The 24,437-nt window shown below is 38.2% G+C and overlaps 1 protein-coding gene across 1 annotated transcript in view; it reads right to left on the reverse strand.

Annotated features, from left to right (window-relative positions):
* LOC100496351 (Fc receptor-like protein 3) overlaps positions 1-24,051 on the reverse strand; it is a 28,707-nt gene extending 4,656 nt beyond the window's left edge. The window contains exons 1-8 of the mRNA XM_031891835.1: positions 23,784-24,051; positions 23,451-23,690; positions 21,630-21,911; positions 21,198-21,479; positions 20,808-21,089; positions 9,910-10,050; positions 8,737-8,764; positions 8,398-8,459 (exon numbers count right to left, since the gene is read on the reverse strand). Of these exons, the coding sequence (XP_031747695.1) occupies positions 8,398-8,459; positions 8,737-8,764; positions 9,910-10,050; positions 20,808-21,089; positions 21,198-21,479; positions 21,630-21,911; positions 23,451-23,690; positions 23,784-24,051 (1,585 nt within the window). The remainder of the gene's footprint in view (positions 1-8,397; positions 8,460-8,736; positions 8,765-9,909; positions 10,051-20,807; positions 21,090-21,197; positions 21,480-21,629; positions 21,912-23,450; positions 23,691-23,783) is intronic.
* Between the last annotated feature and the right edge of the window lie 386 nt (positions 24,052-24,437).

The raw sequence follows: 24,437 nt of genomic DNA on the forward strand, positions 1-24,437 counted from the left end.
ATAGCAACATTCTGATCACCATACTTATCATAGGCTTAATTACAAATAATTGTTAGAATTTAAAACCATGTTGGGTGGTAGTTTTGTATCACTACTATGATTATAATATTGCTATTTATTCAAAATGTTATTATAATTTATTATTAGTATTAGTATTATTATTATATTTTATTGGTAATAATAATAATAATAATAATAATAATAATAATTCCTAGTATTATTATTAGGCAACTTTTCTTGTCCAATCATTGTAACCTTGTATAACAATAATAATTATTATAACAGACATGACAGCATATAATAATAATAACAATACTACTACTACTAATATTTTATTACTGTTATTACATTAACCCTTTAAGTGCCAGACGAATTCGTCATTTCAGTTCCCCCCAGTGCCAGACGTTTTGTGAACATTCTGTGCTCTCTCAATGTAGGGGCTTTTACTGGGGGCAGGGTTAAGTTTAGGTAGGCAAACTATATATTGTTCTTTTCAGGAGAACCTGAGCTTTCCAAATCTACCTGAGTTTTTGTGTATTTCCACTTCTGGAACAAGATTTAGAGCTTGAAATACAAAAAAAAAAGAAAAATGCTATTTTTCATGATATAAGGATTTCTACCAGAAACACATTTTATTTTATGGACAAAAATTCAACTGATTTGGAAAGCCTCATGTCTCCCGAACGTGCCAATACCTGATATGTATAGTTTTATTGAGATTTCTGACTTCTATAGATCAAAAACTCCCAGCAGTAAATTACTAAATTTTCAAAGCATTACAGCAGAATACGGCATACTTTACATTCCAAAGCCAAAAATCCTGGAACATTAGGTTTACCCCAGGAAACCATACATTTTTGAAAACTACACATTCTGACGAATCCGAAATGGGTAACTATGTCTTCCAACTCCTAAGTGCCAAACGGCAATGCTTTACTGAATTTAGCATTTTCTAAAAAAAATTATGAAAATTCTAAAAAATCACCTCAAATCTTCCATTTTCAAGCACCTTATCTCCCACATAACATTAGGTACGAAGAAAACACACCCTAAATATGAAAGCCAAGGGCCCACTGAACAGTTTGATGCCCATTGTGCATAGGATCACCGATGTATCTGGAATTTAGAGACCCCAAAAGGAAGTTAGTACATACAAATTGCCCAGGAGATCTCTTTAGCTACTGAAAATTCAACACATTTACTGCATTTTCTATGGGGTAAAAACACAAAAAAATACATTGACCCCCCCAAAATCATATATTTTTGGAAAGTACACATTCGGACGAATTCAAAATTGGTACCCATGTCTTTCTACTCCAAACTACTGAGTCGCAATTCTTTCCCAAAATTGCCAGTTTTGATGAAATACCTAAAAATCACATCAAATCTTCCACTTTCAAGCACCTTATCTCCCACATAACATTAGGTACCAAAAGAACACACCCTAAATATGAAAGCCAAGGGTCCGCTGAACAGTTTGATGCCCATTGTGCATAGGAACACCAATGTATCTGGCATTTAGAGACCCCATAAGGACGTCAGTGCATAGAGATTGCCCCAGAGGTCTCTTTAGCTACTGAAAATTCAACACGATTACTGCATTTTCTGTGGGGTAAAAACACACAAAAATAGATTGACCCCCCAAAACCATATATTTTTGGAAAGTACACATTCGAGCGAATTCAAAATTGGTACCCATGTCTTTCTACTCCAAACTACAGAGTCGCAGTGCTTTCCCAAAATTGCTAGTTTTGGTGAAATACCTGAAAAACACATCAAATCTTCCACTTTCAAGCACCATATCTCCCACATAACATTAGGTACCAAGAAAACACACCCGAAATATGAAAGCCAAGGGTCCGCTGAACAGTTTGATGCCCATTGTGCATAGGATCAGCACTGTATCTGGCATTTAGAGACCCCATAAGGACGTCAGTGCATAGAGATTGCCCCAGAGGTCTCTTTAGCTACTGAAAATTCAACACGATTACTGCATTTTCTGTGGGGTAAAAACACACAAAAATACATTGACCCCCCAAAACCATATATTTTTGGAAAGTACACATTCGGGCGAATTCAAAATTGGTACCCATGTCTTTCTACTCCAAACTACAGAGTTGCAGTGCTTTCCCAAAATTTCTAGTTTTGGTGAAATACCTGAAAATCACATCAAATCTTCCACTTTCAAGCACCATATCTCCCACATAACATTAGGTACCAAGAAAACACACCCTAAATATGAAAACCAAGGGTCCGCTGAACAGTTTGATGCCCATTGTGCATAGGATCACCGATGTATCTGGCATTTAGAGACCCCAAAAGGAAGTTAGTGCATACAAAGTGTATACACTGCAATATAAGCTACCGGCATGTGCATTATGCAGCATAAGACCCCCTAACAGTAAGGAGACCCTAGAAAACTATACATTTTCCGAAAGTACACAATCTGACAAAACAAAAATGGGTAAATACATCTTTCTACTGCAAACTACCAAACTACAAAGCTATGCTAAACAGAACGATTTTTTTGACATTTCTGAAAATTGTCACAAAGCTTGCATTTTACCCCATTATGTACCCCCACATTTTGTACCGTATCAACATGAAACATTCTAAATATGAACACCAGGGGTCTACTGAACAGTTTGATGCCCTATATGCATAGATTTACCAAACTATGTGGGGTACAGGGGCACCCAAGTAAAAATAGTGCATATGAATTTTCACATAAGATGCTTCGGCTCATGCAGTTTTTGCACCCGGTATGTGTATTATGTGCCATACGACCACCTAACAGTAAGGAGACCCTAGAAAACCATATATTTTTCGAAAGTACACATTCTGACAAAACAAAAATGGGTAAATACATCTTTCTACTACAAACTACCAAACTACAAAGCTATGCTAAACAGAACGGTTTTTATGACATTTCTGAAAATTGTCACAAAGCTTGCATTTTACCCCATTATGTACCCCCACATTTTGTACCGTATCAACATAAAACATTCTAAATATGAACGCCAGGGGTCTACTGAATAGTTTGATGCCCTATATGCATAGATTTACCAAACTATGTGGGGTACAGGGGCACCCAAGTAAAAATAGTGCATATGAATTTTCACATAAGATGCTTCGGCTCATGCAGTTTTTGCACCCGGTATGTGTATTATGTGCCATATGACCACCTAACAGTAAGGAGACCCTATAAAACCATATATTTTCCAAAAGTACACATTCTGACAAAACAAAAATGGGTAAATAAAACTTTCTACTGCAAACTACCAAACTACAAAGCTATGCTAAACAGAACGGTTTTTGTGACATTTCTGAAAATCGTCACAAAGCTTGCATGTTGCCCTATTATGTACCCCACATTTAGTAACGTACCAACATAAAACACTCTAAGTATGAACGCCACTAGTCTACTGAACAGTTTGATGCCCAATATGAATAGATTTACCAAACTATGTGGGGTACAGAGGATGCCAAATTGAAATACAGCAGACAAAATGTCCATGTGCAAAGACAAGTAACAAAGAACAATGTAAAAAGCAATAAAATTGATAAAGATAAAAAAAATCACTAAAATCATTTTTTTTTTGCCTAATAATATCTGCGGGCAGAATAACAGTTTGAGTATTTTGGCTAGGGCAAATAAGTTTTACAGACAAAGTCAAGCGAACAACAACTATGCATAACTGAAAATGCTATAAAATGGCTAAACATGCAGTAAAATACCCAAAAATCCACCAAAATCACAGAAAATGTAGTAGAAACACCAAAATAATACACAAAAGGTATTGCGCAGTGTGGTTAGCGAATACACTATCCGCAATGGCAATAAAACATTTTTTTCAGGCAAGAATAAAAACGATGCGATTAGAAAAAAAAATAATTACAAAATTACATAAGTGTGTAAGTGTGTGTGTAAAATGTGTTTTGTGTGCATGTGTGTGATTATGCAACCAAGTGTTTTCTCTAAGTGCTGTAAGTGATGAATGTTTGAAAACCTCCCAAAAATGCATGTGTGTGTGTGTAAGTGTGAGTATAAGTGTGTATTAGTGTAATAAATGTGTGATTGTGTGTTTGTGTGTGTATTTGCCACTTACTTGGGGTCTAGAAGATCAGGATCTGCAGGAGAAACTCGATCTGGCACAGCAGCATCAGCTCATGTGAGGGGGGCGTGTCAGGAAGCAGGGGGGCCAGAGGGGGAAGCTGCGGAAGGGAGAGGAGCTGCACAGAAAGCCACGAGGATGGCAGGTAAGTCCCATGGGGCCCCTGGGTGATCGCTACCCAGGGGCCACTCGTTCCCCACCTCTGACTATTGTCTGGAGGCTGGGGAACGAGTGGGGAGTGAAGGAATGGCTTGAAAAGCCGTTCCTCCGCTCCCAAAACCGGAAGTGCAGCAGGACGTAGAATCTACGTTCTGTGGCACTTTGGTCCTTTGATACACAGGACGTAGATTCTACGTCCTGTGGCACTAAAAAGGTTAATAGGCAACTTTTCTTGTCCAATCCTTGAATAATAATAATACTTATTATTATTATTATTATTATTATTATTATTCTCTCAAATTTCATCATGAATCTGCATCAGGTGAAAAAAAATAATAATAATGAATAGCAACATTATGATCACCATACTCCCCATGGGCTTAATTACCAATAATTATTATAATGTAAAACCTTCCTGTAAGGTAGTTTTGCATCACTACTATAATTATAGCATTGTTATTTATTCTAAATGTTATTATTATTTATTATTGCTATTATTAATATTATTTAGTAGTATTACTTTTATTGTTATTATTATTATTTAGTATTATTAGTATTATTGATAATAATAATAATAATAATAATAAGGAGGAGGAGAAGAAGAAGAAGAACAGTTACTATTATTAGGTAACTTTTCTTGTCCAACCCTTGTAACCTCGTATAACTATAATGATAATAATATTATTATTATTATTATTATTATTGTTATTATTGTTATACAAGGTTACAAGCATTGGACAAGAAAAGTTACCTAATAATAGTAACTCTTCTTCTTCTTCTTCTTCTTCTTCTTCTTCTTCTTCTTCTTCTTCTTCTTCTTCTTCTTCTTCTTCTTCTTCTTCTTCTTCTTCTTCTTCTTCTTCTTATTATTATTATTATTATTATTATTATTATTATTATTATTATTATTATTAGTAGTAGTAGTAGTAGTAGTAGTATTATTAGTAGTAATATTAATATTAATATTATTATTATTATTATTATTATTATAATACTACTACTAATAATAATACTACAAGGTTTGGCCAAGAAAAGTTGCCTAATAATAATAACAATTTATTATTATTATTATTATTATTATTATTATTATTATTATTATTATTATTATTAGTAGCAGTAGTAGTATTGTTATTATCTTTATATGCTGTCATGTCTGTTAATAATAATAATAATAATAATAATAATAATTATTATTATTATTATTATTATTATTATTATTATTATTATTATTATTATTATTATTATTATTCTCACAAATGTCATCATGAATCTGTATTAGGTAAAAAAATAATTATACTAATAGCAACATTATGATCACCATACTCACCATGGGCTTAATTACCAATAATTATTAGAATTTAAAGCCATGCTGTATGGTAGTTTTGTATCACACTATGGGGCTGATTTACTAACCCACGAATTCGAATCCGAATTGGAAAAATTCCGATTGGAAAACGAACATTTTGCGACTTTTTTGTATTTTTTGCGATTTTTTTTGGCGCCTTTACGACTTTTCGCGACTTTTTCGTTACCAATACGATTTGCGCGAAAAAACGCGAGTTTTTCGTAGCCATTCCGGAAGTTCCGATTTTTTCGTAGCGTTAAAACTTGCGCGAAAAGTTGCGCTTTTTTCGTAGCGTTAAAACTTAAAAGGCGCGACGTTTTGCGCAAGTTTTAACACTACGAAAAAATCGCAACTTTTTGCGCAAGTTTTAACGCTACGAAAAAATCGCAACTTTCGGAATGGCTACGAAAAACTCGCGTTTTTCCGCAAAAATCGTATTGGTAACGAAAAAGTCGTGATAATTTTCCGAAAAAATCGCAAAATACCGATCATTACGAAAAAAACGCAATCGGACGCATTCGGCCCGTTCGTGAGTAAGTAAATGGGCCCCTATGAGTATAGTATTGCTATTTATTCTAAATGTTATTATAATTTATTATCACTATTACTAATATTATTTAGTAGTATTACTATTATTTTTTGTATTATATATTCATAATAATGATAATAATAACTATTATTATTATTATTATTATTATTATTATTATTATTATTTAGTATTGTTAGTATTATTGGTCATAATAATAATAATAAGCATCACCATCATCATCATCATAATAATAATAAGAAGAAGAATAGTTACTATTATTATTATTAGGCAACTTTTCTTGTCCAATCCTTATAACTTTTATAACAATAATAATAATAATAATTATTATTATTATTACAGACATGACCGCATATAAAAATACTACTACTACTGCTACAAATAATAATAATAATTTTTATTATTATTATTAGGCAACTTTTCTTCGCCAAACCTTGTAAAATGATAATAATAATTAATTATTTTAACAGACATGATGGCATATTATAATAACAATACTACTAATATTTTATTACTATTATAACTATTAATAGGCAACTTTTCTTGTCCAATCCTTGTATAATAATAATACTTATTATTATTATTCTCACAAATTTCATCATAAATCTGTATTAGGTGAAAAAAATTCTCTCATCCCAAATAATAGGTATGAGTTTTATTATGATGGTGATTATTATTGTTATTGTTATTAGTATTATTATTACTACTGCTATTGCTTCTAGTACAGCTACAAATTATGAATAAGAACCATTACTAAAAACTGATTTATTCAATTATGGTCAAAATTTTAAACAATACTTACATTTTTATTGCTGTGCACAGGAGAATCTGATCAAAAAAATGCAAAACATACAAAAATTATAAAATGTACAAAATATAAACAAAATAAAAATGAATAAATATTATAATTGCCATAAAGTAATTGGGCATATAAACCATGTGCATGCCATAACCTGTAACAATTTTTTACGAGTGTGAAATTGAGAAATAAGAGTGAAAATCATTTTCAAAATTGGCTAAAATCATAGTTGCATCATAGTTGAATCAAGTTGAAATTAGTAATATTTGTGTCTAAATAAAAATATTTTCATGAAATAAATAAAATAAGATAAATATCCTGGCAGCCTTAAGGAGAAAAGGGACAGAACTTTGAAATCGGTTGCCCTGATTCTTCACTTGCTGATATGTAGAGTTGCCATTAAGAGATATTCTTATGGTGTAGGACTAACTAAGCTTCTAGAACTTGCAAATAGAAATCTAAAAATTGTTATGATCAATATACAGAGACCAGTTCATACCATTACAGTTGATAATTGTATTTGGAACACTGACAATTAAGGAACAACATGAATATCAATAAAACTCACTTTTTTGGGTAAAACTGAAATAAATGGAATTGTAAAAGACTTCTTCTTCCTGGAAACTGCAATTGGCTGTATAGAGACATGATTGAAATTTTCTTAATTATTTACATGTATTTTAGCTGTATCCTTGTCCTAAATGCTGCACCCTTTATCCCCTATCTATCTGTGCGTGGCACAGTCAAGGGACTGAGAGCAAAACAAATATCAGAAGACATTAAACAAATATTATGATATAATATAATTATATTATTATTACATATAATATGATGAATTTTCAAAAATGATGCCAAATGCATTGAAATCAATTGGCATTTTTTCTTTCACCAAATGCATTAGAATCACAGGGCAATATTTCCCACTATGTTTCCAGTGAAAAAATGCATGAAGAACTTCTAATGGTGTTGAAGTTTTTGCAAAGATCTTCACAGAGCCCACAGTAAAATTCTAAAGTAGTGATGAGCAAAATTTTTCGCCAGGCATGGATTCCTTGAGAAATTCCACATTTCACCATTGGCACATTTTGTCCGTGAAACGGGTGCGAAAAAAATTTGCAAAGTGAGGAAAAAGTCACAACAGAAAAGTTGTGGTTGTGTAAAAAATGTAGAAGACACATAAAAAAAGTCACAATCTCTTCAAATACATCACGATCGCATCAAAAACCTGTGCAGTAGCCATGAATCATGAATTTTGTTGCTGTTTCACAAATTTTCTGGCGAATAATAACAAATTCGCTCATCACTATTCTACAGCATATTTGCTAAATTTTCAAGACTAGCAAAGATGTAAATTCTGCTACAAAACTATCAGGGGAAAAATGAGCTGATCTCTAATTATTTTCTCTTTATTTACACTTTTTGTTTCCCTTACCCAAGTCTGATATATCTTCATACAATGTTGCTGGGTTGTGTGTCTCTTCATCATTTACTGTTCTGTGTGAAACACAATTAATTATAATGTTCAGTATTGTGGTCGATAGTGTGATCCATGGTGGCAAGATTCTCAGCCTAGTTTTTAATCCTATTAGAAATCTCCTATAGATATCTGCAGTTTTATGATTATGAGCTATGTGATTTTGTGGAGGTTTTTAGAGGTGTTGGAAGCATATTTAAAAAAAAATAATAGTTTAATTTTAATGGAATTGGACTATCAAAATATCAGTCTCCATGGTATTTGTGTGCTGAAGATTTGGTTTATCTAATTACTTACCTAAAGTGGGTTTTTGGAAAGCTCCTCTCTGTAAAAATATATATTAAAAAACATAGATTATCATTTGATTAATTCTTTGTGAACAAAAAAAAACATTGAAATTCTAACCAATTAGCTAATTCTGCTAAACCTATCAATGGTCACTCTCAAATTTTCATAGATTTTCCTTTCATTGATACTGATATAGTATAGTACTCTAGCTAATGCACATATTCGGTCTGTCCCCACAGGTGGGGTAGGGGGCTGAAAGCTCTAGCAAACATTAAAGAAATTCCATCAATTTGAGACAATTTGTATCAGCAGGAAAATGTAAACTATTTTTTTGTCAGCTACTTTTTTGCTCTCCAATCCCTGTTCCAAGTCAGTGCAGTCCAACTGTAGAACGGCCTACATTACCTAATGCTCAAGGGCCTCCATTCCATTAGAAATACCTTCATTAGCAGAGTGTCAGTATAGGGTGAATGCTCACTATGGGGCACATTTACTAACCCACGAACGGGTCAAAATGAGTCCGATTGCGTTTTTTTCGTAATGATCGGTATTTTGCGATTTTTTCGGCGTCTTTACGAATTTTTCGTTACCAATACGATTTTTGCGTAGAAACGCGAGTTTTTCGTAGCCATTACGAAAGTTGCGTAAAATCTGGCGATTTTTCGTAGCGTTAAAACTTGCGCAAAAAGTTGCGCTTTTTTCGTAGCTATAAAACTTACGCGAAACTTCGCACCTTTTAAGTTTTAACGCTACGAAAAAGGCGCAACTTTTCGCGTAAGTTTTAACGCTACGGAAAAATCGGGCGATTTTACGCAACTTTCGTAATGGCTACGAAAAACTCGTGTTTTTACGCAAAAATCGTATTGGTAACGAAAAATTCGTAAAGACGCCGAAAAAAATCGAAAAAAATACGAAAAAGTCGCAAAATGTCCGTTTTCAAGTCGGAACTTTTCCAATTCGGGTCGGATTCGTGGGTTAGTAAATCAGCCCCTATGTGTATCCTTTGTATTCATCCTTCAAGTCTTTTTTATAGACAATGAAACTGTTATTGGCAGAGCTCAATGTTCATCAGAATCTATAAAAATCTATGAAGAAGGTCTCTACCAGTAAAATAATTAGGACACTGGAGGAGGAGAATTATAATACTAAAAGGGGAGAAGACAGGAACATTGCATATCTAACCTGTTTTGGGGTGATGCGGGGGGCACATTAGCAATGGGGCAAGTTTGTGTCGGAACTTAAAGGTGATGATGACAGTAATAACAAAAAGCAAAACTGCTAGTATCCCAGTGAGAGCTGCTACCAGGGAAGACGGATTTCCACCTGTAAGGAACAATAAAAAAAAAATGCATTTAATTACAAGGTAATAACTTGGATTATGATATCATATGTAGCTTTATAGATTTAAGAAATACATATGTATTGGTGTGAGACATGTATTTAACTGGAATTTTTGGTCCTTTTCTTATTAACCAATATTTTTAAACATATATTGACTTATTTGTAGCAGTTGGCAGCATCTCAATTATTCTATGGATAATCACCATTAAATTAATATGCGCCCCCACTAATTAAAGGCCTCCAGGTGGGGCAGATAGAGGAAAAAATAGCGTTATACGCAGATGACCTAATTCTCTTTCTGGCAGACCACAACAACTCACTCACACAAGCCCTCAAAACCTTAGATATATATAGCAACTATAGCGGCCTCACAATAAACAGACAAAAATGTCACCTTCTGGCATTATCAGGGCCGGAGCAGGAAGGCACGCTACAAGGTCTGAAATGGGTCCAGCAGTTTAGATACCTAGGCATCGAGGTTACTAGGGACCTATCTAAATACTATGAAAAAAACTTGGAGCCAATCCTAACTAAATTCAGGTATGATGTAGTACATTGGGTAAAGTTACCATTAACGCTCTGGGGGAGAATCAACTTGTTCAAAATGATTTACCTCCCCAAATTTATCTATCCACTACACAATTCCCCGGTATATATCACAAACAAATTTTTCAACCAACTGAATAAAGTACTGGGCTCCTTTATATGGGCCAACAAAGCACCGAGAGTGGGATGGCGCACGCTTACAGCACCTTACCAACTAGGGGGGCTAGCGCTTCCCAACATGCAGCTATATTATATAGCTAGCCAGCTAACCTACATACACAACTGGTTCAACCCAGATCCTGATAACCCACTCACAGCACTACATGGGAACCTAATTGGCTCACTGGAAGCACTCCGCAATGCACCGTATAGAAAAAAGAGGGATACAACACCTCTCCCAGAAGTACTTACCACACCAACAACAGCATGGGCTAAAATGGTGAAGCAAAACAGAAAAAACATTAAGGGTCACTCACTACAAATGCCACTTTGGAATAACACCAACTTGCAACACTTTAAAGAATTACCGGATTTTCAATACTGGCCAACCAATGGGGTAAAATGGCTCTCGGATGTAGTAATTGATGGTAACTTTGCCCAATTCCAGACACTTAAAGAGAAATTGGAAAAGCCAAATTTACAGCTCTTTAGATACCTGCAACTTAGGCACGTATTCAAAGCACAATTTGGTTCACTAAAAATTGATACGGGCTCAACCCCATGGGAAACCAGACTCTGGGATCCGGGAGGGAAGAAACTCCTTTCCCAACTGTACAAGGTCATACTGGAAGTAACACCCTCCCCATTTGATAAAGCAAAAACTAAATGGAACCAGATACTCCCACAACTAAACGAGGAACAATGGGAAGAAGCAACGGACCACATATACGACTTCCTCATAGCCACTAGGGATAGAGTCATACAATTCAAATTTTACCACCAAGTATATATCACCCCAACTAGACTTAGAACTATGGGCAGATCACCAAATGCAGAATGTCCTAAATGTCATAATGTCAATGCAGGCTTTATTCACATGATATGGGACTGTATCCACATAGCTAACTATTGGTCTGGAATCATGCAATATCTTAATGAACAATTAATCCTACCCAGGGTTAAGACCCCAGAGGTATGCCTCTTAGGCCTAATAGATGAGCTAGTTCCGCAAAACCAGCCCAGAAACTTAATGAGGGCAACACTATTCTATGCAAAAAAACTAATCATCATGAAATGGATGAGTCCCACTGCACCCACAATTGCAGAATGGGTGGCGATGATCAACAAAACAGTGCCACTCATAAAACTAACATACTTAGCAAGAGGCACCCCACAAAAATTTGATAGGATATGGACCCCTTGGCTAGATGCCAACCCTGAACTAACAATACCAGGAACCCCCCCCCAATAGTTAAGCCCAAAGCAGAACCCGTAAATCTGAAATGCAACTACCAACTAATAGCAATAATTGAGTCCAAATCAATAGAAAGCTATGGTAAAGGAATACGGTCCGGCAATATCTGAAACAAGAAAACAATAACAAATAAGTGTACTGTACTTTATTAATCTGACTGCAAAGTTAACAGCTACACTGTTGTAGCTAATGTTTTATGTGTTGTTTTGTCTTCAAAATAAAAATAAACAACTTTCAAAAAAAAAAAATTAATATGCGCCCCCATACCTTATCAGGACAGGAGGGCAATACTTACCCGTGGGTAAAGGGTCATTACACACCAAGAAAATACAACATTAAAGAGCTCTCTGTAAATTCTATTAGGAACTTCTTTATTGTCAGATATGATGAAATTACACTGAATTTCATATTTATGCATTTATTTTTAAGAAACAGACATAAATGTTTGTAATAGTTGTGTTTATTATACATATATTTAAACATATGTTTACAATAATTTAACAAGTTACTCATTTTGGACATCACTGCAATATTTAAAGTAAATGGATCATCTAAACTGAACCATCCAGGAAGCAGGGTAATATGTTGAATGATGGACTTGATCCAAAAGAGCCATAAGAGCTGCAGGTTAATCTCCCTCTCTCACCAGATCTCCTCTATTTCTGTGAGTCTTGATGTGGTGCCAGAGCAAACACAATGTCCATATGAATATAAAGGGACACAATATCAGTCTCACAAGATTCAGCCAGGGAAGAATTTCAAATGTGCCTGAAACCAAGAGTTAAATATAAATGACTTAATCTTAATTTCCAGCCATAGAATTGAAATAATACATTGTACAGAATGTTTGCAGCCCGATATAAGTGCGCATGATTATTCTCACTCTTTGAAAGGGCCTGAGTTGAAGGGTTCTCCCATCCAGCAGTGGAAAGGGTCATGATGTGAATTTCGTAGTGTTGGACTGGGCTGGTGGGACACTGGGAAAAAACCCCAGTGAGCCCTGCTGACCCGGTCCTGCTCCCAGAGAGGGGGGCAGTCCCGAGCCTGGTGGCTTTTTAAATGTCAGGGGGACACAGCTTTGCTACACTTATTCGATTAGCTGGGCCCTTTTGATTAGCTGGGCCCTGGGGAGAGCAGGGAGAGCAGGAGCTCCAGTGGCTTCATGTTCTGAAGTTCAAACTTCACCCATCCAATCCCTGTGCAGCTTTACCAGGACTTTTCCTACACAGTAGGGAAAGCTGTCTAGAGGACAGAACATGTAGGCATGGAGGCTCCTTCCTTCTTTTCTGAATTTGTGACTTACTGACAGCAGGGGGACTGGCTAATCAATTAAGTACAGCTCTGCTGGGCTCTCTTGGGGGGAAGGTTAATGACTGGGGAAGGGGGACCCTGGGATGATAGCTCTGTTGGGCCACAGATTCTCAGTCTGATACTGGCATTATGTGCTCAACATGATTAAGAGATGTAAATAAATTGTACATGGTGTTTTCCATAAATGTGACATTTTAAATAGGAATGTTGTGAATTAAGGTGGTAGAGTCATCTTATAAATTGGATATTGTCAATTTTGCTTATTTATTTTTTTTACCCTGGTCACCCTTTATAGAAGCTATAGCAGCAGGTGAGATGTCTGTTTTCTTTACAGACACTGGACCTCTATGCTCCCTGTAATTGGTGCATGTATGTTTGGGTGAAGGTAGACTAGAAACTCAACTAATGAAAAAATGCATGAAGTCACAAAAAATAAGAATGATGGGAAGGACATCTTGACTCTTGTGTTACCCACTTTTCTTTAATGCTCTATGGCAGCTTTGCAGCTATTGTGTTAATTTCTTGAGCAGTGTCCAGATCCTGGCAGTCAGTTTTGGTCAGGTTTGGTCAGTTTTTGCTAGTTGAAGTTCAATCAAGAGGTCACTCAGGTCTTGAAACTTCTGATTTTCCAGTTATTTTTTTAAAAAGCTTTGTAGTATTTTCATTTAAAGCCTTTTATGGCTTCTTGGATGCCATAGCCCTGTTCTAGTCATTCCCAAGACCTGCAGCTACATTGGCACTGATGTTCTGAAGACTTAGGGCTGAGCCACTGAATCAGCAGATCCAGTTCTTGTCCAGCTATAAAATGAGTGGTCTTAAATTTACTTTTCCAGCCCCTATAGTTTTCTGGTCGGTTGTCAAACTTTGAAAAAACAGTGCTGGTTAGTTTGTGATGAGCCATGAACTTGGTAATATCTTTTATTTCAATTATCACAGGCATTTAGGAGCTGCTGTCTGAGGACACCCATCCCTGTCTGGCACATTAGTGGTAAATGATTTAGGGAATTAAGGTGATGTAGAGGCATTTAACATGGGAAAAGGTTTAGAGACTACTACCATAGTGGAGTGTAAATCTGCAATAGCATTGTTGTTCACAAGTAGATGAATGGTCATGTGTAGTGATGAGCAAATTTTTTCACCAGGGATGGATTCACAGCGAAATTCCGCATTTGGACATTGGCAAATTGGTTTGCGAAATTGCTGTGAAATGTCACGCAAAAATTTACGGTTGCGGCAAAAAAAGTGGTGCACGTCAACAAAAGTTGTGCACCAAATTTTTCGCCAACGTGAGACAGGACAGATTCGCTCATCACTAGTCATGTGTATTATTATAAAAGCAGAAGAAGAACATCATTCATTGTGTTGATTGATGCTGTGGCATTGAAGTGACTGCTTTGAGGAATTGTTGTGTAGTCTGAAGTGGAGTGAACTGGAGAGTCTGCTCCTTTGTGCACTTTAAGGAGTCTTCTGTCATAATTCGCTTTAGCAGTTTGTTCTGAAACTCTCAATCTTGCCATTGCTACTACCTGGTCATGGTTTTTTCAAGATCTCCATTTCATCCTCCATCTCTGCCCTCTGATGAGCAGCTTATGCTTTAAGGGGAGCTTCCTTTCTAGCAAAGTCGGCCTCTGTATTAGCAGTCAAATCTGCTTAATTCTTCTAGAGACTCTTCTGTTTTAGTACTTTTTTAAGAAAGATAAATACTTAATGCTCAGTCTCTGATAGCCTCCAGTAGCTCAGTCTCTGATAGCCTCCAGTAGCTCAGTCTCTGATAGCCTCCAGTAGCTCAGTCTCTGATAGCCTCCAGTAGCTCAGTCTCTGATAGCCTCCAGTAGCTCAGTCTCTGATAGCCTCCAAAGGCAGTACTCAGCCATTTGAGAGCATCCTATAGTTAGGGTTGCCACCTTTCTTTAGGAGTCTTACCAGCCTGCAGCCCAGGACTGTCAACAGTAACATCACAGAGGCGGGGTATAGTTGGATTGGGGGGTGGAGTGTGGGTGAACCGGGGGTGTGTGTTACATGAGGGATCCAGCCAAAAGTCTAGCGGTTTGTGACTCTATCAGTTCTAGTATTGTTACCCCCTACACAGCCGGGTTTCTGCTTGGAGCTTAAATGGCGGGTTGTTTTGGGAGTGGTGTTTTTTTATGCTCTTTTACTTTAGTTGCATTTCCTTAGAGCAATGTTTAGTTTATCTAGCAAAATAATAGTGTTTCTTTTTCTGCATCTGCATTAGTGTGCAATTCCACTTCTGTATTACTGTAAGATATAGGACTATAAATACAGGTATATGATCTATTATCCAGAATGTTTGGGACCTGCTTTCGATGTTTCCATAATTCAGATTACCATACATTAAGTCTGCTACAAATCATTTGAACATAAATAAACCTAATAGAATTTTTCTGCCACCAATATGGATTCATGCAGTTTATTTACCATAAAGTACAAGGTATTGTTTTATTATTACAGAGAAAAGGGAATCATTTAACCATTAAATAAACCCAATAGGGCTGTTCTGCCCCCAATAAGGGGTAATTATATCTTAGTTGGGATCAAGTACAGGTACTGTTTTATTATTACAGAGAAAAGGGAATCATTTAACCATTAAATAAACCCAATAGGACTGTTCTGCCCCCAATAAGGGGTAATTATATCTTAGTTGGGATCAAGTACAGGTACTGTTTTATTATTACAGAGAAAAGGGAATCATTTAACCATTAAATAAACCCAATAGGGCTGTTCTGCCCCCAATAAGGGGTAATTATATCTTAGTTGGGATCAAGTACAGGTACTGTTTTATTATTACAGAGAAAAGGGAATCATTTAACCATTAAATAAACCCAATAGGACTGTTCTGCCCCCAATAAGGGGTAATTATATCTTAGTTGGGATCAAGTACAGGTACTGTTTTATTATTACAGAGAAAAGGGAATCATTTAACCATGAAATAAACCCAATAGGGCTGTTCTGCCCCAATAAGGGGTAATTATATCTTAGTTGGGATCAAGTACAGGTACTGTTTTATTATTACAGAGAAAAGGGAATCATTTAACCATTAAATAAACCCAATAGGGCTGTTCTGCCCCCAATAAGGGGTAATTATATCTTAGTTGGGATCAAGTACAGGTACTGTTTTATTATTACAGAGAAAAGGGAATCATTTAACCATTAAATAAACCCAATAGGGCTGTTCTGCCCCAATAAGGGGTAATTATATCTTAGTTGGGATCAAGTACAGGTACTGTTTTATTATTACAGAGAAAAGGGAATCATTTAACCATGAAATAAACCCAATAGGGCTGTTCTGCCCCAATAAGGGGTAATTATATCTTAGTTGGGATCAAGTACAGGTACTGTTTTATTATTACAGAGAAAAGGGAATCATTTAACCATTAAATAAACCCAATAGGGCTGTTCTGCCCCAATAAGGGGTAATTATATCTTAGTTGGGATCAAGTACAGGTACTGTTTTATTATTACAGAGAAAAGGGAATCATTTAACCATTAAATAAACCCAATAGGGCTGTTCTGCCCCCAATAAGGGGTAATTATATCTTAGTTGGGATCAAGTACAGGTACTGTTTTATTATTACAGAGAAAAGGGAATCATTTAACCATGAAATAAACCCAATAGGGCTGTTCTGCCCCAATAAGGGGTAATTATATCTTAGTTGGGATCAAGTACAGGTACTGTTTTATTATTACAGGAAAAGGAAATTATTTTAAAAGTTAGATTTATGCAGTTTAAAGTGAACTCTGTGGGAGATAGCCTTCCTGGAATTCAGAACTTTCGGGATAACAGGATTTGGGATAAGGGATCCCATATCTGTACCTATAAAATTAGACATATTCTGATATTATGATGAAATATTATGATGAATGTTATTTAATGATATATTATATGTGGAATAGCATGTAGAGTGTGAATGGCATGCAGAGATCCATAAATGAATATAGTACATATGAATTTTCTTGGCTGGCACTTCTTCAGATACAAAATGAAAATACCAGAGCACTGGGCACACTGTGCAATAAACAGGGCAAGAACTAGGATTCAGTTCTGGTCGGAGTCCTAACAGCCTTGCCAAACCTAATCTAAACCATTTGAGTTCAGCTTTGCGATGCCTCTCCTTGCTTACAGTGGGAATATACTGATCTGTATACTTGTTAAGCAACATTGCAGAGATGCCCTTATACTGGCAAAGTCTGCACATCTAAAATATAGTGTTCCCTATTTAAAATATAGTGTTCCCTATTTAAAATATAGTGTTCCCTATTACTGTTCCCTAAATGCCCCCCCCCCCACACAATTGTTAGAGATGAGTTCATTATTATTAGATATTACCAGGTCCAACATAGAATCATTCCTAGTAGGTTCTTGAACCGCCTGAAATAAAAAGTTGTCATTTAGCATATTTACAAACCTACTAGCTGTTTCTGACTTAGCCGCCCCATTACTCCAGTCAATGTCCGGATAATTAAAGTCCCCCATAATAACTTGACCCAGTTGAAGCCTCCTCCATTTGCAATAGTAGCTGGGTCTCATCCCCCTCATCTATACAGGGGGTTTATAGCATACACCAATGATCATTTTCTTTGTAACCTTTAGCCCTACTGAAATCGCTACCTGAAGTGATTCCATACCCTCCCCATTGCTGTCTCCACCCTATTTAATCTATTTAAATTCACAGCCCAGTCACATGTTTCATCCCACCAGGTCTCAGTGATACCAATGAAATCATAATTGTCAGTACATGTAATAGATTCCAGCTCCCCTAATTTCCCTGACAAGCTCTTTATTTCCTTCTTTGTTTTGAGAGATAAACCTGGGTATGGCTGTATCACTTACAAGGGAAGAGTGCATGTCCCTTTGCAATAAAGAGTCACAGGGGTATTTCAGACCTGGGGTCATGCAGGGGGTTGTGACTGGCCAATCTAAAGAGATATGGATCTTATACAAATCCATGTGCCACATGGAAGAGACTCCATTACCTCACTTTATGCACTCTCCCCAGGACTTTGCTGAGTTCTTCATGAACAAATTGGAGTCCATCCGCAATCAAATTCCCCCCTCTACTAATACAAACCAGCTCCTCCTTCCTCAGCCCCCCTCTGCGTGTCTGAGCTCTTTTGGTCCCGTAACTGTCTCTGAAGTCTCCCGGCTTCTATTGTCGGCTCCGCTCACCACTTGCTCTCTAGACCCCATGCCTTCTTCTCTGCTCAAACACTGTGCTGCTGAAATTACTCCGGCTCTTACATCTTCAACTCTTCTCTGCTCAAAAACTGTGCTGCTGAACTTACTCCGGCTCTTACTCACATCTTCAACTCTACCGTCCTGTCTCGCTTCTGCCGCTTGCCTCCAAAATCTTAGAACGTATTGTCTTCTCCCGTATAACTAACTTTCTTAACACCCATAATTTATTAGACCCGCTGCAATCTGGCTTTCGGCCTGCGCACTCTACTGAGACAGCCTTGTGCAGAGTTACGAACGATCTTCAGGTTGCCAAAGCCAAAGGTCACTTTTCTATACTAATCCTCCTAGATCTTTCGGCTGCATTTGATATGGTTGACAACTCCCTCCTGATGCAAATTCTGCATTCGATTGGTCTCCGTAGTCAGGCTGCATCCTGGGTCTCTTCCTACCTCTCTAACGTTCATTCACTGTCTCCTATGCTAACAGAACCTCATCTCCAGTTCCTCTTAATGTGGGGGTACCCCAAGGCTCTGTACTTAATGTGGGGGTACCCCAAGGTTCTGTACTTAATGTGGGGGTACCCCAAGGCTCTGTACTTAATGTGGGGGTACCCCAAGGCTCTGTACTTAATGTGGGGGTACCCCAAGGTTCTGTACTTAATGTGGGGGTACCCCAAGGCTCTGTACTTAATGTGGGGGTACCCCAAGGCTCTGTACTTAATGTGGGGGTACCCCAAGGCTCTGTACTTAATGTGGGGGTACCCCAAGGCTCTGTACTTAATGTGGGGGTACCCCAAGGTTCTGTACTTAATGTGGGGGTACCCCAAGGCTCTGTACTTAATGTGGGGGTACCCCAAGGCTCTGTACTTAATGTGGGGGTACCCCAAGGCTCTGTACTTGGGCCATTGTTGTTCTCCCTTTACATGCTGTCTTTGGGAGATCTTATCCGTTCATTTGGCTTTAAATATCATCTGTATGCTGATGATATCCAAATTTATTTGGACCCCTTCGTTAACAGTTGAAACTGAGACTCAAATCTCTAACTGCCTTCTGGCTATCTCTAATTGGATGAACCAACGCCACCTCAAATTGAACCTAACAAAAACTGAACTAATGATCTTTCCGCCTAAGCCTGGTCCTACCCCCCCTTTTCTATCTCTATTGATGGCACCCTCGTCAACCCTGTCAATTCGGCGCGTTGTTTGGGGGTGATATTTGACTCCTGTCTCTCCTTCTCTGACCATATTAACACCACTGTCAAAACCTGTCACTTTTTCTTACACAATATTGCCAAAATCCATCCCTTTCTCTACTGCAACAGCTAAGCTGCTCATGCATGCTCTCATCTTATCCCGACTGGGCTACTGAAACCTGTTACTAACCGGCCTCCCTAACTCCCATCTTTCCCCCCTACAGTCTATATTAAACACTGCTGCCAGAATTCTCCTCCTCTCATCCAGGAGAGTTCAGGCCCTTCCCCTGCTAAAGTCCTTATCGTGGCTTCCTATTAAACAAAGAATATCTTATAAACTTCTTCTCTTAACCTTCCCCCCATCCCTCTGCTCCTCACTACATCTCTTCCCTTGTGTCTCCATACTTTCCTGGCCGACTCCTTCGTTCCTCACAGAGCAATCGTTTGGTTGCGCCCACCACTACTACTGCTGTTTCCCACCTTAACCCTTTCTGCCCTGCTGCCCCTCGCATTGGGAATGCCCTCCCTGATTTCCTCCGGAGAGAATCTTCCCTCAGTCTTTTTAAAACCAAACTAAAAGACTCCCTTTTGGAGCACTCGCCCAGCACCTGATCTGGGAACTGGCACTTATATTGTAGTGTCACCCACTGTGACCTATAGCACTTATATTTGCCTACTTGTGTCTGTAAGTTACCCTCCCATATAGATTGTAAGCTCTACGGGGCAGGGACCTCCATCCTCTTGTGTCTTTGTCTCTTACCCTCCCATATAGATTGTAAGCTCTACAGGGCAGGGACTGTATTTATTTTGTATTTATTTGTATTTATTGTTATACTGTGTATTTATCTATTATTATCTTATTAACCCCCTGTTTGTATTAATGAATTCTACTGTACAGCGCTGCGTACATAAGTAGCGCTTTATAAATAAAGATATACATACATACATACATACATACCTGCTGCTGCTTCATCATCAAAAGATGGAACTGACCCTGACCATGAATATACAAGATAGATACAAGATAGTAAAATTGCATAAAATTGAAATAAAATCACAATTTCAGCAATTGTTTGTGCTCACCCTGTATGTGGATATGTGCCATGTTGCTCCTCTTCCTCACACTGCCGGTTGGAGTCTGTACCTCACAGGTATAATTCCCAGAATCCTCCAGCTGAGCTGAGGGGACTCCATATTGGTTGGATAAACTGAATCCCTGCACATTGTACCCATTTCTGTAGAAAGCAAACTGCAGCTCGGTAGTCTCTCTGTGTGGGTGGAGCTCTGTGTCACATGTTATGGTCATGTTATCTCCTTCTGTCACCTGATGTAGGCTCACTTGGATTTGTGGGTAAGGGAAGAGCTCTGGAAAAAAATATATCTATACTCTTATGTATTTTATTTTGACATGAAAACCCTGCCCTGGATTTGGATAGAATTTAGAGGCATATTGTAATTATTCCTGCTGCTCACCCTGTATGTGGATATGTGCCTCTCTGCTCTTCTTCCTCACACTGCCGGTTGGAGTCTGTACCTCACAGGTATAATTCCCAGAATCCTCCAGCTGAGCTGAGGGGACTCCATATTGGTTGGATAAACTGAATCCCTGCACATTGTGCCCATTTCTGTAGAAAGCAAACTGCAGCTCTGTAGTCTCTCTGTGTGAGCTGAGCTCTGTGTCACATGTTATGGTCATGTGATCTCCTTCTGTCACCTGATCTGAGCTCACTTTTATTTGTGGGTAAGAGACAATCTCTAGAAGAGACAATATATAGTTATAATGCTTTGGATTATATTTCCAAATGAAAACTATTACGGGAGAGGCTCGTTAAAAGTGATTATGAATTTATAGAGGACTTAAATGCATCTTACTAGTCTAACATTGTTTTATTCATTTATACTCACCCTGTATGTGGATATGGGCCTCTCTGCTCCTCTTCCTTACACTGCCAGTTGGAGTCTGTACCTCACAGGTATAATTCCCAGAATCCTCCAGCTGAGCTGAGGGGACTCCATATTGGTTGGATAAACTGAATCCCTGCACAATGTGCCCATTTCTGTAGAAAGCAAACTGCAGCTCTGTAGTCTCTCTGCGTGGGCTGAGCTCTGTGTCACATGTTATGGTCATGTGATCTCCTTCTATTAAAGAATATGGGCTCACTTTTATTAGTGGGTAAGAGAACAGTGCTACAAAAGAAAAAAAAATACATCTTAATATCTGCATTGATTTAATTTTAGAATTAAATAGATGCCAGTTAGATAGCTTTGATATACACAGGGCACACACACAGATATTGCTATTTCTCCATTATTTTGGAGCCACTGGACCTGTAACATATCCTTAAAATTCAAAATTACAAATAAGCCAACTGACACTTTGTGCACTCTCTGTAGCAGTTTACACAATCTAGAGGCTTAAGACAAGTGTAGTCTTTAGAGCTTCACTGACTTCATTTGAACGTCAGTTGTTTGAAAAGTTACTTTTTCATGAGTTTTATTTTGACACTGAACCAGGAATCACAACTCCTCCTTGCAGAATGTAGGCGCTGTTAACGCCCAGTTTGACACGCGGCAAAAAAATGTTCTGTGTGACGACCTTTTTCACAGTCAATTTTCACTGAAGTTTCACGAAACAATTCACCAATGGAGAAATGCAGAAATTCACTGCGAATCCATGCCTGGTGAAAAAATTCCCTCATCCCTAGTTGTTCGAATAGAATAGATAAAACCCAACATGGCTGATAGAAGAGACAAGTGCATGTCCCTCTGCAATACAGACACAGGAGTATTATGGAACTAGGGTAGGGTTGGCAGCCAGGTTTTTGGTAGGAATGTCCGCGTCAAAACTACCTTCCCTATTAGTATTGCATTTTCCAGAAGCCATTTTGTTTAGTAAAGTGACACGTGCTCTGTGACAGTGAGTACGTGTTTATTTTATAAAAATGCCATTCCGTACATATAGGTCTGTTTGCACTACCCTGTGTGTAACCATGTAGTTATCTGTTTGAGTTCTGGTTTGTGCAACTGCAGAATGATCTGTACAGCCATCGGTTGCCTTTCAATATGGTTTCATTACTGAGTGATATATCATAGGATATGGGCTATATTCCCCATTCACTTGGTGATAGAGAATCATAGATTTATCAGACTGGGGGGTGAAGGGCTCACCGGGTTCCCACCCCAGGGGTGCTGCAGGTGTCCCCAAACACCCTCCCGCAGGGGCCCCCCAAACCCCCCTCGCAGGGCCCCTCACCCGACGTCCTACCCCTAGCGCACGTAATTTAACACGTCAGGAGGAGTGGTCGGGCAGGGGGAGCGCCGGCAAAGGGTCGGGTCTAGGCCAACGGGGCCCACTAGAGCCGGGGCCCAAGCCTGTTGGCTTGTGTAATGGCGTTGCACTTATCTGAAGTCTGATTTGCAAATCACTGCATTTTATATCTATTTATATAGCGCCAACACATTTATGCAGCACTTCACAGAGATTGTACATCAGTCTAACTGGGGAGGAGCAGACATGGCCTGGTACAGTTTTGTGGTTTCACTAGTGAGAAACTTCTCTGCAAATCAGAGCTGGAACTGAGTGCAACCAATTGTTTGTTTTTCACAATCCTGTTGTTGAATAACCCAATCTTGTTTTTTTCCATAATCTGATATTTGCAAACAATAAAATGTTCGCCTAGATTTGGAGGCAAGTTTTTCACTGAATGGCTTTCAATTGGGTCTCACCTGAAACTAAAATGTATTTTCCATCACTAGAAGATTTTTTTTTTTCACACCTGTATGTACCAGACGCAGTAACACCCACTCTCCCTATCTGTAACTCAGAGCCACTGACTGGGGACCCAATGGCCTTATTGTCCTTGTAAAATACCGGCTTCCTTGTATCATATCCAGACCAACTGTGGCACCTGAGAGACAGGGAGTCCCCTTCATAAACAGCAGGGGGCGCCTGCAGGATGAGCCAATCTGGAAAAAAAAAGTTACAAACTGTAAGTGAATCTTTGCTTTCCGACCTTGGGAATTTTCAGTATCTCTTTCTAATTTGAATTTTTTACTCACTTGAATTAACATCCAGTCTAATAGAGTCACTTCTCTCACTGGCACCGGCCTGGCACTGGTAATCCCCACTATCTGTCACTTTGGCAGGCTGAATGACAAGGCTCTGCTGATCCCCAGGTATCCGCTGTCCATCCCTGTACCAGGAATATCCCAGGTTCCCTTGGGCAGTAGGAGCCACATTACAGCTCAGAGTTACAGACTCCCCTGTGAATATTGGGGTCCAGTTTGGGGAGAAGGAAATCACAGGCCTGAAAGCAGCTACAGACATACATTTAAGCAATAATTCTACATTGTAATATGTTATATGAAATTAATAATGACACAAAATGATAACATTCTGGGGAGTTGGAATCTAAAACATCTTGCATCCATTCATGGCTGGAACTAGGGGTGGGCAGACTAGCACCCTTGCCCCTCTACTGCCCATCTCACCACCCTCCTTCACTTGCCTCCCCATCTAAATACACACACTCTCTCGTCTGGGGGGTAAAGGTGGGAGGGCTGGCTGGCCAGGGTGCCTAGGGTGCCCAGCCAGCTTGGCCCAGAGCTGCATTGATTGCATTACTGCACATTTATATACAGTAATTCTCCAAACCTCCTATCGTTCCCAGTTCAACAACTCATAATTATCATTTGAAAACAACTAAAACCCAC

Source organism: Xenopus tropicalis, chromosome 8 (assembly GCF_000004195.4).
Source record: "Xenopus tropicalis strain Nigerian chromosome 8, UCB_Xtro_10.0, whole genome shotgun sequence".
In the NCBI taxonomy this organism is placed as follows: domain Eukaryota; kingdom Metazoa; phylum Chordata; class Amphibia; order Anura; family Pipidae; genus Xenopus; species Xenopus tropicalis.